Here is an 18,658-nt window from a genome sequence, read left to right as displayed (position 1 = left end):
CCCAGCGGGAAGGCGAATTTGTCCCGAGCTGTGACTGTGACGGAACGCAGCATTTAGGGTGGCGCTTCCGGGTTTTCTTTTTAGCCACGCCCACCACTTTCCAATCACAGTGCTGCTTGAGAGGGAGTGGTGTGGCAAGCCTTTATGCTCCCTTGTAGGCGTTTTTTAAATGACATGACCTTTTATTTGTAATTATTTATTGCACTTCCCTAAAAAAAAATATATATATATATACATATTAATAACAATTAATATATTTATATGTTACACTTTATCCTCCGCCAAAATCAATAATCCCTGTTGCATTCCTTTGCGTGCTTCCAGTGCCAGGTTTCGGAAATTTGCTCAGAACTATAATCTTTGACAGAAATGATGCAAATTTTTATTGAAAGTTGAAATCAAATCTTTCACATTTATCTCTACATTTCGAACAGAAGGTATTGGGGGCAGGTGGTCCGCTGTGGCGACCCCTAACGGGAGCAGCCGAAAGGGGGAGATTTCTACATTTCGAAGGTCTCCGTTTCGAAAAGCGGTAATTGCAGATGTGTTTTGGGGCCTAACTTCATCAGTTGTCCCCCCAGTCAGTTGGTAGTTACTGACCGAGCGTCCATGGGCCTGGTCCCTGCTGGGTGATGGGGAAACACGTCACTAACTGCGCCGCTTGCCATTCCAACACACGGCGGCAAAGTCGCCGTAGACGCCCAGTTCTTAATACTCTGACGCCAGGGCCTCCATCAGTGGGCCGTCGGCTCAATCACCTGTGTAACCTCTTTCGGCAATGGCGACGTAACAGGCAGTTGTTTAAATGAAAATCTGAGATTGGCACTTTCAACATTTAATATGTTGTAAGGGGCGGAAATAAAAAGAGGATCCGTTGTTGGGCGGATCATTTACTTTGAGTTGCAAACGCAAATGAAAAAAATAAAAAGGAGGCACAACTAGTATCTTTCGAATTGAAAGAGGTTCTTCTTAATTATAATAATCCACAAAAAGGGTTTGCCAGAAAGATTTACTTTATTTCAGTTATGCCATTTGACATAATTAAACAAATGAAGTCAATGCCAGTGTCACAATGATGTACTTTTACACAATACCATTATTACGACTTTTCCCACCCCATCATTTACTCTGGTGTTACCTTAGCACCCTTCAGACGAGGAAAACCCGTTGTCCAGAGCAAACCAGACCCAAATCCCATTCAGACCCATCCACGCGACCGCGGGGGGTCAGACCTGCAGCGCCGCAGCGTTGGTTCACACCCCGACCCTTTTTCCTCAACTTACAGCGTGTTCATTCATCCGTTTCATTTTTGAGATACTTATTACACTTCCCCAGCACCATCTCCAGTGTGCGCCGCCCCATCTCCTCCGACTATTCTCCCGACTCCGTTTCTGGGAGGCTCAAGGTCTACGAGCACCAGCGTATGACGGGCAGTGAGAGTCACCCCCGCCCCCTCAGAAGTCCTCCTCAGCGGAGCGACAGCGGGAGCGACTGAGCAGGGTCAGGCGGGCAAGCGCCTCGCCGACCGACAGCTCTCCGTGGACTTTGTTGTCCCTCGTGCGCACATTGACGCTGTTAGTCATCCTCTCCTTCTCGCCGACCACTGCCAAGACACAAAGAGACACGACAGTTGGACACGGCCAAGTCACAGCGACAACAGCTACCCTAACACATCCCACCCCCCCAAACCCTTTTCATGCCAGCCGTCAATTGTTGTAGGAACCGAGAGGAATTATCAGGCCTCTCAGGCAGAGTGTCCGCTCCATTCAACCAGTTCAGAAAGTTGGTTTGTTTTCAAGTGTTGGAATATTAAGGACTACGTACCCACCCTTTACAGTCAGTACTCACCGATCAGCCTCAAGATTAATTCCATCACTAATAATCTCTAATATTGTGTATCTCCCCTTCTTGTCTCAAAAACAGCTCTGACCTGTGGGGGCATGGACTCCACAAGACCTCTGAAGGTGTCCTCTGGTATCTGGCACCAAGACGTTAGCAGCAGATCCTTTAAGTCCTGGAAGTTGCAGTGTGGGGCCCCCATTGATCGGGTTTGTTGTTCCAGCCCATCCCACAGATGCTCCATCGAATCTGCCCCTTACCCCGACCATCCACATGATGTAGAAGAAAACGTGATTCATCAGACCAGGCCACCTTCTTCCATTGCTCCATGGTCCAGGTCTGATGCTCACGTGTCCATTGTAGGCGCTTCAGGTGGTGGACAGGGGTCAGCATGGACACTGATCACTCCCATACGCAGCAAGCTGTGATGCACTGTGTGTTCTGACACCTTTCTATCACAGCAGCATTAACTTTTTCACCAATTTGTGCTGCAGAAGCTCTTCTGTGGGATCGAACCAGACGGGCTGGACTTCACTCCCCACGTGCATCAATGAGCCTTGGGCGCCCATGACCCTGTCGCCGGTTCACCGGTTCACCGGTTGTCCTTCCTTCGACCACTTTTGGTTGGTACTAACCACTGCATACCGGGAACACCCCACAAGAGCTGTCGTCTTGGAGATGCTCTGACCCAGTCATCTAGCATCACAATGTGCTCCTTGTCAAAGTCTCTCAGATCCTTACGCTTGCCCATTTTTCCTGCTTCCAACACATCAACTTCAAGAACTGACTGTTCACTTGCTGCCTAATATATCCCACCTCTTGACAGGTGCCACTGGAACAAGATGATCAATGTTATTCACTTCACCTGTGACTGGTTTCAATGTTGTGGCTGATCCGTGTATATCGGCTTGATACTCATGATGCTGCCATTACTGGATGCAAAACATTAGTTGTTTTAAAAGTATTAGTTTAAAAGTAATACTAACTCTTTTTCACCTCTGTTAGTTACTGACAAGAAGGAAACAAAAGAAATCTGACATTTTAGCATTTTCAGTGCTCATGATGTGTGGTAATAACCCTTACCCAGTATGAAGTTATACTGGGCCAACTGGGCATTGCGGATTTTCTTATTGAGAAGGCAGCTGGAGTCCAAGTCAGCATCGGCCATGAAGCCAGCTTCAACAAACTGCTTACAAACCTGAAATACATCATTCATGAACACACATTACCACAGAGTGTGCAATGACAACTGAAAGGGAAATGGCACTCAGTTGAAATAACCTGTTTTAAATTACTTTACATTTGAAATAATCAGAATCAATACATCCAACATGTTGAGGCGTTACAGGTTCAACACGCAATAAATATCACATGGAAACGACAGCTCAGCAGCATTGTGCTACACACAACAGTCTACAAGGAAAGAAATAATTAACAACCATACACTTTATTAATGTGCATCCTTTTCGATGCACATAATAACTTACCTTCCTGGCGTATTCCTCGCAGGAGGGGTTGACGGGCACAATCATCACCTGATGTGGAGAGATCCACAGAGGCCTGGGAGGGAGGGTCAGCACAGAGGACGGTTTAGGAAGGTTTTGTTCTGGAATAAAGCCTGGCACTCCATGGTTTGTGGAGTCGTGTCATTGCCTCCTCTTCACACAAAAAACATCGGGCATATTGCCCGATGGAAAAAAATCTAAAACAAAAAAATGTAATTGCAATAATTTGAATTCCTAAGTGAGATAAGGAAAGAAATTGATAGGGTTTGACAAAAAAAACACTATTTTAATAGGACCAACTGACCGTTTGAGGCTGAACACAGTAGGTATTTGTTTGTTTAGAATATCCGTCCCGTCGTGTTAAATCAACAGCAGGGGCAATGACACCGAGTGCGACGGCTATCTCAGGAAACCCTGGAAGACCCTCTCCCTAACAGTGGGGGGTGGGCAGCTCTGCACGAAGATGGCTTCCGTTGTCGAAGGTTTTGTCGAGATATTTTTAACTTTTAACTATTTCATAGACCGCTTTCTCGTTGAGAGGATACTGGGTATGCGAGAACATGGAAAACTCATCTGGAACACGTGCATAATGTCACCGTCATGGAAAACCTACGGATGTTCTCAGCTTTTAGAAACACTGAGACGTGTGTGGAATAACAATAACATACACTGCAGATGTGTTTGTTGCAATTTAAAAAATGTAACTTTTTAGATTCAAATTAAAAATCTCTCTTGGCTTACTTTTGTCTTGATTAAGTGTAAACTGTGAAACTGAGAATTGCTGGACGTAAGCAAACAAAGCATTCTGATTAGATTACACAACTGACTACATATTAAAAGTAATCTGAGCCAATCTGCTGAGATACACAACACAACAATCATTATTAGATAACAGTGCAGTATTTCATGACACTGAACTAAAATGGAGGATAGTATCAGATCAAAAAAACTATTTTCTGGACCATTTTTTTTCTTCTAACTAACAGACCTAATAATAAAGATGCTTTATTAATCCCCAAAGGGAAATTTCAGAGTTGCAGCAGCAGTGACATACAGGACAAAACACACGCACACACACACACACACACACACAAGAATCGTTAAGTCCCATCTTCTAATAATCTTGAATCTAGACATATTGTCTACAATTTGAAAATATTTCAATTTCATGACAATATGATTACCACTAATTTGCCCGACACTACTAATCACAAACTAAATAACTTTTACAAACTGTCGAGTAGCAAGCTGAAAACACTTTACCATTTTCCTGCATAGTTTTCAGTCAGAATGGCAATCATCCTCTCAACTGAACCCAAGATGGCACGATGGATGATGACTGGTCTGGCTCTGTCATCACCATCCTTCCTGTAGAAAAAAAAAAACAACAAAAAAGGCCAGTGAGCACAGTTTTCAATATCAATGCTGTGCGCAAACGAGTGAACATCCTTAAAATGGTAAATTGACTGCACTTAATACACTGCCCTTTCTAGTCAAGGGGACCCCAAGTGTGTCTGCACGCGCACGCACGCACGCACGCACGCACGCACGCACGCACGCACGCACGCACGCACGCACGCACGCACGCACGCACGCACGCACGCACGCACACACTCCACCTCCTGAGCCGCAGCCCTCCTCCCCTGAAAGGGTTAGGGTTTGTTTTGTTGCAACTCAATGCCTCATTAAAACAGTGTTAGGCAGGAAAAAGATGTTTGCGAGTGTCGCACAAGCGAGGGTGTTAAAACAGCACCGACCCTTTCATTGGGTCAGGTGGGCCCAAAAGCAAAAATGATTTAGTCCTCGGAGAACCATTGACAATATTTATTTTAGAAAAAGGGTTCGGTACAGTGAAATATATTGTTCTAAAATGAATCATCGGAGCTTATCCGGCACATTCTCTTCAATCACCGCCAGCGCATCACAAAAGCAGAAAAGTGCTGTAGTGTGTGGGAGTCTCGTAGTGGAGTTATCCTGAGGCTATTCCTAAAACAAGCTTTGCATGAGATATTTATTATATTTAAAACAGAAACTGTGGGGTTATCACTGAACATTTTTCACAATGTTTCATGTTTTCTGAGGGGATCTTAAGGGTTGCATTTAAAAGGCTAAAGTGTTTGAAGCTCGGTGAAAAAAAACAACAACAAAAACAAATCTATCTGTTACAAAAAAAAACTAAAACTGTAGTATTCTCTTTGTACAAGCTTTCTTTTCTTTATCTTATTGTGCTGTAGATGACACTGCATTGATCAGAGGAATTAAATATGATTTTCTATGTTCACAAGTGCGTACGTCTCATGTTCGTCCATTTGATGCGGGGAACATTGTTCTAATACCTTCCCAAGCGCATTTCCTGGCTGACCTGACCCAAAGCTATAAATCACCCTGTGGCACATGACATCAACTAAACTATATATTTGATGCCGTACAGGGTTTTGTTTATTTATATATATATCTATATATATATATATATATTTATTTATTTTTTAAATCGCGATGTATCCACACGTATCCTCGACTCCAGCACAACATGTTTCCAAATGCGTCCCTGTGTCCTGCGCGGCATGCATGCAGAGATTCATGAGAGGGATTACTATGTAATCCCGGGTTCAATAAGGAACACAGGCCTCAGAGCCGCGTCAGTGCTTTCACCAGGTGACTCACCCCACGAAGGTCAGGTTGAAACGGATCGGCAGCTGGAAGTCCAGCTGAACGGTCGCACACTGGTGATAGCGTCCAATCGCATCTTTGATCTTGATGTCAATCTAAAATATCACAGACGGCGCTGAGTCATTTCCCGGGACTACAGAGAATTGAGACGATCTTCGGCTTTTGCAGGAAACGTCAAAAACCGGACGAACCTTGGGTCCGTAGAAAGCGCCGTCTCCTGGGTTGAGTTTCCATGGCTCCCCAAACTCATTCAGGCTGTTCTCTAATTGCTGCCAGAAAGGAGGGAAATGTGATCATTGAAATGAAATGTAATCTAGTGTATGATGGCCTGCTCATCAATAGTCATTAGTCAAGAGTCATTTCCTTGTTGCAATTTAAATTTGAGACCTTGAAAAAATATAATTTCAAAAATTGTACATCAACAACATCTAAATATTTATTTATATTATTTATAATAGTTTTTATTTCTGTAAAGAGACAAAAAAAAGAATAATTCTCTGATATAAAATCATAACTCATACACGAAGCAAATAAACATGCTGTAATTTCACAATATTTTCATGTTTTGTTTTTTTTTCTGTCTTCTATCATATTTTTGTTTGGCCTAGAACATACACCTGTACCACAACAAGGCTTTCTAGTGTGTTTGACCATTGGGGCAGACCGTTAAAACAATTTCACCCAAAGAAGAAAAAAAATACAATTAGATTTAAAAAATAAACAAGAAAAAATATATATACTAAAAAAAATGTAACAATTCCACCAATCCACTGAGCACACGGTAGAACAGGCAAAAAGCTAAAGGACAAAAAAATGTAATAATTGCCGGCGGTCACTTCGTGATCGTTCTTCGGCCAAAATTTACCTTCTCTGCCTGGTTCCACACCGCGATGTCGCCCAGGTACTTCTCGGGGCGGGTGGAGAGGTGAAGCTGGAAGGAGAACCCAAACACATCGTAGACGCAGCGGAGGAAATCCAGACAGCCCTTCATCTCAGACTCAATCTGCAAGATGATTCAGAAGCATTCACAAAGTTTATTCACACAGATAAGACATAATAAAATGCCCCCCCCCCCCCCAGCTTGTCTATCTTAAGCCTATATACACACGATTTATTTATGGTGTAAAAGAGACTTGAAAGAATCTCACTTCGCCCATTTTTCAATTGCAAGGGCTTTCCTTGACACATTCCACCCTTTTTTCCACTACATGATCCACTACAGGCCCGTTATATTCGTTTTATAACGTGTCCTGGCTTTGCACCCTTTGAAGAAGGCTTAGCAACTCTCCAAATGTTTGACATCACTCTCACACCTTCATAGCGACCCTGGAAAATAGCGATAGATGAGGTCATCACCTGTTCCATGGTGCAGAAGATGTGGGCATCGTCCTGCTGGAAACGCCGCACTCTGGTCAGGCCCGTGAGCGTCCCGGACAGCTCGTTCCTGTGCAGGACCCCGAAATCAGCCAGCCTCAGAGGCAGCTCCCTCCAGGACCTCGGCCTGTGGCTGAACATCAGACTGACAGAAGAAAGAGAATACAATGACATAAGTGGGCTCAAGCCCTCTAATCCATGCTTTAAAATAAGGCAGTTTTACATATATTTATTTCATAAAACTTTTTTTTTCTTTTATAAATATAACTGGGTTTTATAATAATACAATTCATTTTAGTGTCGTGGGACCTAATCTGCAAAATCATACAGGGCATAAAACCGCTAAGTTAACCTAATGTGTCATTCACCATGTTGGGAATTCAAGTGTAATTTTCACACTGAAACCCTGCACACCCAACAGGATGAAGAAATTCCTTATTTATATCTTCTTTTGTTGCTTTCTTTTTCCAAATATTGCATCACTGAGTTTATACGGCAGGCTTTCATAATGTCTCCGGGCTAAGGACTGATACAACAACACTATGTCATTTCTAAGGTTGAGGGAAGAATGTGGAGATCTCTCTCACAAATAATAAATGGTAGAATGGACCGTACACCGCAGTCTTCAGACTCTTCATCAGTAAAGCGTTCAACTGGATCTAGAACCTTTGTCTAATGTTCCATTGTTTCCCCCATTTTCCGTTGCTCAGCACAGGGGTCTCCGTCGCAGTTGGCCCTAAACGTCGAGGTGATCTTGGAGGCTCCTATTACGCGACGTAGGCCAGCCGACTGTCTAATGTGTGACATTATTTCATGGAGGCAGGCAGAATCGCTTGAGCACTCATTTTCACATGTGGTATTTCGCCAGGTACAAGAACGCTCCGAATACTTCTCTCACACACTAAATGGCTTCTCTGGTTTGGAGAATAGAAACACAGGTATTTAATACCCATTTTATTCTAGTATTTTACAGTTGTCTTTGTGTTAATTACCAGTGCCCGGGGCAGTTCATAGGTTTGAGTGCAAAGATGTCGTCCTCCACGGGGAAGGAGAACATGTTGTCGCTGTAGTGCTGCCAGTGTCCTGACGTCTCCCACAGCTTGCTGTTGTAGATGTTGGGGGAGGCTACTTCCTGGAAACCTCTTCTCCAGTACTCCTCCTGTAGGACAGTACAGAGGGAGGATTTGAAAACAAGAGAATGGTTTAAGTTTTTTTTTTCAATGCTCTGTGTCCAATAGACATCATTTGGACAACATGTTTTTTTTGTCTATTGAACTGAGGTGAATAATGTCCTATGGCAATGATTATTTAGCTGGCTTGGTTGCCTTTGCATATTACAAATATAGATTGTGTCTAACTATAAGGAAGCTCTGGAATAGTTGCAATAACCTGCAGAAATAAAGTTTTTATTTTTTGCAGTTTGATGGACAAGCATATCTCCGTCTATGCAATTCAGGTTTTGCTGGTATTGGTGGAGTAACGCCATTATCCTCCATGTTCCATTTGGAGCAGAGCCTTTAATTATGCACGAACATGTGGAGGCAGAGCAGAAAAGTGTACCATTAAACCTGGCAGCATGAATAACACCCCCATCGTTCAAACAATTGAGCTACTCAGGACTGAAAATCAGGGACCCTATGAGAAAATAATTGGGCTGGAACCAGCTTTTCAAAAAGAAAAAAAAAAAGTTAGCGGACATTTTGATTGCTTTGTTTTGAAATATTGAACACGTCCACCCTGAACCTGCCGCTTAAGTGACAATCACCAGAATCATTTCAGCAATGTTATTATAAAAGATATTGGTTCTGGCAGGGACACACTTAGCCTTGATTATTTGTCTTCCTTCACTCCACAGATATAAAAAAAAAAAAAAAAAAATCAACCATGGTATTGTTTGAGAGAGGTTTAATATTTTATTTTTCATTTTTAAAACTATGTTTTAAAAAATATATGAAATATATATTAAATTAATAAATCGAATTAATTAGTATATAAAAAAACCCCCCCAAAAAACCCCACATCTATCAGTCCAGCTGCAAGTTCCTACAGAAACAACAACTACACATTATTTCCTTTAGATGTAGGGAAAGTAGCCAACACTGTAAGTGGCTCCCAGTGGACGTGTAACTTTAGACGAGGGCCACACTTTGTAGTAGGGATGCACCGATCCAAGTCTCAGTATCGGCCCTGTACTGGCCAAAATCACTGGATCGAAGTATAATACGATCAATTAGCCTAAATTATCACGTGAAAGCTTAACGAAACTTTGAGGAACATGCAGTAAAGAGAGATGCGCCACGGCCAGCGCAAAGTCCTCCACTGAACGGGGGGAAAGCAGTGGAGATGTGAGACGCCGTGCTTCCATGTCAACCTGGTGAAGTCCGTCATCGCTGCGGACCCACACCCCCCCACCTGTTGTATCTACACACTACAGCTAATAAAAAACAATACCCGTCACCAAAATACATTCAAAACAGAAAGAAAGATGGAAAAAAATTTGAAAGTCACAATCTGTAGATACACGTACCCATGCCCCGAGAGAAAGAGAGAGAGAGAGAGAGAGTTCAAAGTGCCTTACATAAAATAGATAAAAAGGAAAGAACATAGAAAAACATAGAAAAAGAAAGAATTTAAAAAATATAAAAAGACAAAAACCACGACATGAAAAGTCAATGTTTTAAGTAATGTTTGCATGTTACATCCGAGGTACTTTGACCCTGCATAACTGAAGCTGCTTTCACACATGCAGTGCAAGTCCGCAATCTTGGATGTGCTAAAACGCCGTAGCATCATTGCGTCACGTCCTGCCTCCTGCACGCTCTACCCAGGCTCCGCCCCTCGTCTAAACCAAACAGAGTATTTCCAGGTTGTGTAAACGCATCTGACACAGGCAGATGTGGTTGTGTTGTGTTGTGTTGTGTTACATGTGTGAAAGGACAACTCCGGACAATGTCCGGACCTGATTATCCGGACATTGTCTGGACTTCATGTGTGAAAGCAGCTTGAGTTACGTTCTGGGTTAAGTATTTCTTTCTTCAGGGGATTAGAATATTTGTTTCACAGTTTGAGCAGGATGGTTTTTAGATGACTAAGTTAAACAAAGTGCATCCAGTCAAATGTATTATTCACATCTTAGTTGTTTAAGAGAGGGAAAAAGAGCGGTATCAGATTGGTAATGGTAGATACTCAAGGTTGCTGTGTCGGACTTGAAAAAGTAGCATCAAGCCATCCCTACCCTGTAGCGTGTGCTGCCCCTGTGGTAATAGAGACTTTCATTCCTGCTGGCGTTTCATACACCCATAAAGCCGGATGGAGCCCATGAGGCTCACTCAGTAATGCTGTACTGGTCGGAGTGGGTGGTGTAAATGAAATACGTTTTTGGCTTTCGATCCCGGGAACACCATTCGCCCGCTGTTTTCAACACAGGAACCAGCATCTTCCTTCAGACAGAACGAGATTTGGTCAGAGGGAGTTGCGGCTCCGCACGCTCACCCTGATGAACTCGGTGAGGGTGTTGTAGATGTAGGCACCGCGGGGGAGGAAGAAGCAGCTGCCAGGGCTGAGCTCATGGAAGAAGAACAGCTCCTGGTCCTGTGGAGTGACAGCGGAGACGTTTTTAATGACTTCACAGACTCTCGCTCACCACGGTTACAACAGGCCAGAGTGGGTCGGTGCGCGGCGAGGACACATTCCGTCTTCACACATTATCCAATAAGCTCCCATGTGGCAAAAGCAGAAGGCTTGATGGAGTGAGGCAGGAGGGGGAAAGAAAAAATCAGTGTGTGCGGTGTCCTGGTGGTGTGATTGAGGCCAAATCATGCTTCCCGACTAAGACCTCCAGCATGTCAAACTGTCTTTCTCTCATTACTTTTGCCGTCTAAAAAAATGATTCACCTGTTCACTTTCATTTGGACAGTTAAGGACCATACAAATCTCAAATTTTAGACTGTTTACTAGTCATACATTATATTACATTACATTTTGCATCATCCCTGACCATTATTCTGATGATAACTCACATTTTTCCGCCTTGAATATTTTTGGGTTTTGGAATATTCGACTGATATAGTTAGAAAACCTACCTTATAATTATATCTCTTAAAAACCCAAGTTGACTGTATTGTCCTTCAAGCCTCCATTTCTATACCCAACTCTGTTTATCCCCTATAAATGGAAACAGTCGTTTTCATTGATGCAGAGTAGTCTTTAAATCAACATGGTGCTTTTCCCACCCCACCCCCATTGGCTTTCACAGTGATGAAAATAAAAGCTTGAGTCTTAGGTTAAATATGGAGGTCGGAATGCTAATAAGAGTTTGGACGGGGGAGAGAGGGGGGGCGACTGCTGTCTAGGCCCCCCACAGTGACAGCAGTGTCATGGGAAACCAACTGGGGCGCTCAGATGACTCACAGTTACATATGTGGTCAAAAATAGAAGAACAACACCCCCAACTGGTTTAAAGCTCCAATGCATGCCACTTTGTAAGGGGGGGAAAAAAACAAACAAACAAGAAAAACCCTTCCATTTTCAGTGTACAAAGGATGCCTCTCTTACTTTTAAATCAGTTAGCTCTGGATGCACTGTAGCCATCGCATCAAAAGATAACGGTACAAATCATTTATGACTAAGCTGAGCTCGGAGATCACAGGGAACGGCAGCAACGGCTTACTTTGCCGATCTTGCGATGGTCCCTGTTCTTGGCCTCCTCCTGGAAGCGCTCCCACTCCTTCAGCATCTTGGAGTCGGGGAAGGAGATGCCGTAGATCCTCTGCAGGGTCTCCATATCGGAGCGCCCCTCCCAGTAGGTCGAAGAATTCTGTCAGGAAAAATTAATTACTCGACTGCAGTTGCCTTTTTCATAGATCTCAAAATGAAAATTGCTTTTCATAAGTTACAATAACAATATAGAAATGAGAGTATTTCATGAAATTATAAATAAACTTTTAAATCACACAATAATGATCCTGAAAAAAGACTGATTCTACATTTAATTTATTGTTATTATTATTTTTTTTTTTTTAAAGAAGATTGTTGTAAATTCCCCGTTACTTGTGTTATATTGGGTGAGATATTGTTTCTCCAGTCAGGCACTTTGGACAGCCCAGGTTGCGTCATGGGGTCGTAGAATTGGTTAGGTGCGTGCGGGGATTACTTTAAAACTGGTTAAGCCGCGGCTGCATATCCCCTCACGTATTTAGATTACATTCGTGAAGAAAGTAAGTGATTGATTTTTAACATATATTTTTATAGTGGCCGTGACTTGGGTGTGTTTTCTGAGCTGCCGCGCTGCTGTGTTAGCTGTTGGACTGTGTTTACATGTGTGTGTATGGGGGATATTAGTTAAGCTATTCAATTAGCCATTTAAGTTTATATAGCACTTTAGTAATTATTTGTATAACTTTATTCTGTCTTAAAGAAACCATTCATTCATTGAATCATTCAACTTTATATATAAAAACAACAAACATTCCCTGTGTCTGCATCTGCTCTCTGACTGGAGTTGCTGTAGTGGATAAAGCGTTCCCAGCATAATATCACAAACTCATTATTTACAAAAAAAAGGCAATCTGTTACAATGAAAATCTCCACAGGAATTGTCAAAAATAACCAATTTCTCATTTCCACTTTGGGGCCTGTTGATTTCTCAAGTGCTGACATGGCCAGTAAGGAAACACAAACTACCAATGGACATTCATGGCATTCACCTTTTGTAAATTCAATGAGTTGCTATTAACATTACAAAAATGTAAGTGCTCATTTAAAGTCCTTGGTCCATGAAATAAGATGATCCAATGTATGTTAAGTGTGCAGTGAAACATTGTTTGATGCTTTCAAGAGATGATGCTAAGCTTGATAAAAATAACAAGTGCATGAATTATGCTGTACTGGTATTCTACTGGACGCTGGATGCCGCTCTACAGACCTTGTAGATTTTCAGAGCTTTGATCTTGCCAGTGTGTCTCACATGGGGGCCTCTGCACAGGTCAATTAGGGGCCCACATCTGAAGAGGATTTTAGTAAACTACATGTCAAGTAGGCCATTAGGAAACAATGTTAGATTGTTAGATAAATAAAAACAAAATATATAAAAACAAAGGAAAACAGCTAATACCTCTTAAAACTAAATGTTGTTAGCACCCATTATTAAATAGATTCTTAATTCTCAAATTAAATCATGCAACTTGCCTGTAGACCGTAGTAGTGGGGGTGGTGACTTTCTCATTCAAAATACGGCACTTGAACTTGTTGTACTGGAACAGAAACACAATATACATACACAGTATATATTTATTTATTTTGTTGGTGTTGCTGGCTAAATTAAAAGCTGTTACTGTGCCTTGTGTATAACTAGCCAATACTGTATGTCTGTACATGTTTACATACACACATGGGACTGCGCTCTCACCTTAAACATCTTCAGCAGAGTTTCCTTGCTGACCTCCAGCCTCTCAAAGGGCTGTTTATCCTTCACCACAGCCTTACACAGCGTCTCCAGGGCCCCAAACTCAGTGCTGGACACACCCCTGGAAATGACAAAAGATGCACTCCATAAAGTGACACGGCATTCAGGACCTCTGTCTGAAATGCACCATTAACAAGTAAAACATCAATATACTCTGGTGTTATCGTACTCACTTCTGTCCTTCTAGGTGCATGTCATAATAGAAGCCGTTCTCAATGGGAGGTCCGTAACACAGGCAGCCTCCATAAAAACGCTCCATCGCCTCCCCAAGGATGTGGGCGCTGGAGTGCCAGTAAACCTGAAAGACACGGTGAGCTGTTAGGGTTAAATGGGAGGGAAAACGTGTCACTTCTATAGGGTCGATTGAATCTGAGTGAAACCCTGGATCGGAGCGTCAGCTGAAAAATCTGATGGTTTTTAGCTGAGCAAGGATGTACAGCTACTGAATACATATTCCAATCATGTCATGCACGAAAAGGTGATTTGTTGTTTTTTTTCCCCTGTCATAGGGGAAAAAAATTGCGAATTGAAAATCAAATGTTTAAACTTTGGCTAATTGGACTACTTTTGTAAATGCTGATTTGAATCTTTAATAAGGCAATTGTCAAAACACTCACAGCTTGAGCATCGTCGTTGTCAAATCGCAGGACCTCCAGACAGCAGTCCTTCTCCAGGGGTCTGTCCAGGTCCCAGAGCTCCCCGTTCACCCGGGAGATCACAGCGTTGTCAGCCAGCCCCTGACTGAGACACCAAGCACAAGACAGCATTACCAATACAACAACCACTGGACTGGCTACCAGATAGTCTCCACAAATGGTCACTCAAAGCAAAGGCCATGGTTAGTTATCTATATTTTATTTACAAAGGGTGGAGGCTTATTTTTCCATACAGAGTGCATTGAGCTCCTCAGGAAACACATCGTGGGTAAGACTTTCAATTGTAATGGTGTCAATCCAAATGCCGAAATATTTATTATTTGAAGGACTAAATATCAGAGCTATTGCAGTAATTTTTTCTTGCTCTTATAAAGACGATCCATTAAGTATTTAAACCATTAAGGACTAATTTAAGAGTCATTACTTGAAGCTAGCCGTACAATTTCAATGGTGGGTTGTATTGAGGTTTATGGAAAAACTTCAGTTTTTTTGCAGTTTATAAAAACAATTTCACAATTGCACTCTGATGGGCCTACGAACAAATAAACAGCGAAATAAGACAACCCAGTCATTTTTTTGTGAGCTGCCTATTACAGAAAATATATAACATGTGATTCAACAAGATTTGGGTTCAGATTTGGGACCCTTTACTTATAGCAGTTTGACTACTATAAGTACAGATCTAGATTGACCTAGACCTAAAAAATAAAAAAAATTCAGAGGAATTTGAATGCACCATGAAAACAGGTGCTGAATATCAGCTGCTCACTTCAGCGTTAAGTTGAATGAGAAGCTGTGAATCGGAAGATAACTTAACTTTCCCCTTAACCACTGAATCAGAACCTAGCCTCAGCATCGTTTGTGTTATTTCTGTGCCTTGCAATTACTATGTCACTGCTTCTTTTTTTCCGACGGATCGCTGGATCTCAAGCGCATTACTTAATCGCACACTTGAGTGGATTTGACTCAACATGGTAATGAGCTTTTGTGGAATACTTTTTTTTTTTCCGTATTTTTCATTAATCCAACAAAGTCATGGGGCCCATGGAGATAAAATATCAATGGAACCAATCCACAGACATCTATATTTTCATTTATTTGTTTATTTATTTATTTAATAGGGACAACCTGAACAGTGACTGTCCCAGAAAAGCGCATTTTGGCCTAATAACTGCAGGCAATGCAGATCTATTTGATTTTGTCACTACCATAGTTAAAATTACATTGTTTAAGGGCTATTTAAATTTTATTTGACTCAATTCAACTGTCACAAGTCAGAAAGAGGGCGGAAATAACTTCAAAGCCATGTTTTGGGGACCTCAGAGATCTATATTTACCTGTTGAAAAGGAGTATAACGGGTCCCCTTTAACACACTGATATGCGTATAGTAGGGGACAGATATCAGATCCAGCATCAATATGCCTCTACCTTAAAACAGCTTTCCTAATGTTCTCAGCTTCCTCCGTGCCGCGGGGCACTGATAAGGGGCAGCTTAACAGCGCAGAGAATCTAACCTGACGCCGCAGGCCAGCTGGTATGGGGTGGTGACCCAGGCCTTGCCCTCCACTTTACGCCCATCTGGCAGCTGCACGGTGATGGGCAGGCCGTCCACAGCTCTCTGGGCGAGCAGGGCATCGCTCTCCTTCTTCAGCTCCTCGTAGAGACTCAGTCGCTCTGAGATGAACGCAGGCCCGGACTGCAGCTAAAACGGTAGAATAGAAAAAGAAAAACCCAGTGTTTAACGCATGAACGTTCAACGTGGGAGGATGTGAATGGGAATGTTAGGAGAATGATTCCCGATTTCCAGTGGTTCGTTAGAGGCACGTGTAACCCAGGTTAAATAACCTATGAAGAAGTACAGGAAATAACCTGCCAGTATAAAAATAACTCGGAAATGAAGATGGGTGATTTATGCATATTGGGTAAAGATAATTAGGTGATTGATGCATTTTGAGGAAAAATAATTTGATAAATAAAAACTTAAAACCATAATAAAAATGTAAGCTAAAAAGATACAGTGCGGTAGGACAAGCAATTGCCACTTCCACAGTGGATCAAGCAGAACCATTCTAGTTCTGGGTGACGTGTGACATTTTGCTTTTCTTTTTTTACTATCCCGGGTAATAGTTGTGTTTTCTCTACAAATGTTTTTTTTTTCCCTACTTTTTCGTTGACATCGTGTTATTAAAAGGAAAGGTGTTGTTTTGTTTTTTTGCAAAGGGAGATATTGTGTCAGTGTTGATTCTGGCGTATGGTTTAATACATCCAGGCTCCGAAGTCGACCCTAGTAACTTCAGATTTTCTGGCCCAGAGTACATATTACACTTACACTCATTTCACAATTCTTATTAATGAGGGTTACACAATGAGTAATAATGGGGACGCTAAATAGTTGAAAAAGTAAATTGAAGGATAATAGGGGAAACGAGCAGGATACACACAGTATACACTTTATTTCAGTACTCCATGGATATGTGTTGCAAATGTGTAGGAGACGCCTTAAGGATTACATCCAGGGTGCCAACCAGAGGAGCTCCTGGCTGATTACCTCTTTCAAACCGCCGTCTCCCCGCTCCTTTTCCTGCTTCTCCTTCTTGTTGTTCTTCTCCTTCTTCTCACTGGGCTTCGTATCCGCGGATGAAACCTTCAACGGGCAGAAGGCAGACGTCAACATTGCTCATAAACGGCAATACCCTGGACCTGACGTCAAAACCTTCGCGCCGACGTCAGGAGGAGGACAGCGCCACCGGCGGCGCGATCACAAAATCGCAATGAACTGGCACCAAAGTCACGGCCACGGAGGTTTACAACTGGGCACCGACTTTCACGTACAGTCCTGGGCACCGCTGAGTTCCGGCGTCACAGAACCACCCGCCTGAACATAAGGTCCATCTGCAAACCAACGTTTAAAGTGGTAATCCATGAGATTGTCTGTGTCGGATGGGGCTCACTGATGAGCAGTTGTTTGTTTTCCCTCCCTCTCTTTAGGTCACTTTAGGCGGTGGGGATGTTTTTCCATCCAAAAGGCGCTGTTCTTTTTAGCGACCGTTCACCCATATCAGTATATTTGGGGGGGTCACTCCCATTGACTGTGAATGGAGGTCGACATTTCTGAGTTAAAAGAAGAGGCTTGGGGGTCTCGCTAGGCGGAAGAAAAAAAAAATAACAACTGCCACAGAAAATCTTACAACCACCTTGTGTGAGACCTCCACCCTTCTTTTTCCTCCCCTTCTCGTTTTAGCCGTTTCTCTGTGCGGCTGAATGGAAGTGATTCCCCAGAAACGGCGACCGGAGCCCAATGGTGGACCCCGCCACCAAACAGCGGAGACGGCACAAAAAGGAGCACATGCACAACGCGGAGGGGCTGTTTCTAATAAGCTGCCAGCTAGAGTAAATACATATCTGACTTTTATTTAAATACCACTGACATGAGCAATCAAACAGAAAGGGACAGTGCGGGTGGACACAGGTCTATTTATGGAAGGTGGTGTCATCGGCCACAGGTCGACCCAGGCCCGCCATAACACCGGTAACCATCCCTATAACACACACATTTCCACAGAGCTGAATAGGGTTCTTTGGGGAACCACCTGATTGTTTGGCCGGTTGTTTGGCTGACGTTGGTTGTTTTTATCGGCCCTGGGGGCGTCAGGGGCTCCATGCGGCCCCTGGCTCCCGGTGCTCCCGGTGCTCCGAGCCTCCCGCTCCCGCTCCCGCTCCGCCCGCAGCCCCCTCCGGAGGTGCAGCAGCCGGTACTGCAGCTTCTCGTTCTCGGCCCTCAGGCTCTCCAGCTCCGGGGAAACGGCGGCGGCGGACGTGGCGTTCGCGCCCCCGTTGAGCCCATCGCGGAGGCGTGTGATTTCCTCGGTGAGGAGCTGGATCTGCTGCTCCTGGACGGACAAGCGTGCCGCCAGGCACTCCGCCATCTTTAAACGACGGGGGTCGTTCGTCGGCGGCCGTATGTGGGATCCGTCCGGGGATCTAGCGCCCCCCTGTGGATTGTAGGTGCAAGTACGCTACGCTTTATTTACGTAGCATCTTTTAAAACACAACGTTAGAAATTGCGTCGTAAACGCACAATAAACGGACACAAAATAAATGCAGCGGAATATAAATGAAAACAAACAGAATGGCCATAAAAACAAAGGTA

At 43.2% G+C, this 18,658-nt stretch overlaps 1 protein-coding gene across 1 annotated transcript; it reads right to left on the bottom strand.

Annotated features, from left to right (window-relative positions):
* Positions 1 to 995: 995 nt before the first annotated feature.
* Positions 996 to 18,434, bottom strand: tars3 (threonyl-tRNA synthetase 3; the record flags this gene model as incomplete). Its single annotated transcript, XM_079997005.1, has 19 exons — positions 996 to 1,603; positions 2,923 to 3,037; positions 3,327 to 3,399; positions 4,608 to 4,712; positions 6,009 to 6,109; positions 6,206 to 6,283; positions 6,880 to 7,017; positions 7,371 to 7,533; positions 8,381 to 8,547; positions 10,881 to 10,979; positions 12,058 to 12,204; positions 13,312 to 13,390; positions 13,575 to 13,639; positions 13,795 to 13,912; positions 14,025 to 14,149; positions 14,469 to 14,592; positions 16,023 to 16,210; positions 17,057 to 17,152; positions 18,099 to 18,434. The coding sequence occupies 19 exons, from the start codon at positions 18,432 to 18,434 to the stop codon at positions 1,455 to 1,457; spliced, it is 2,466 nt and encodes an 821-aa protein (XP_079853131.1). The 3' UTR covers positions 996 to 1,454.
* Between the last annotated feature and the right edge of the window lie 224 nt (positions 18,435 to 18,658).

Source organism: Zeus faber (assembly GCF_960531495.2).
Source record: "Zeus faber genome assembly, chromosome: 3".
Classification (NCBI taxonomy): Eukaryota; Metazoa; Chordata; class Actinopteri; order Zeiformes; family Zeidae; genus Zeus; species Zeus faber.
This window is presented reverse-complemented; position numbering and strand designations above follow the sequence as displayed.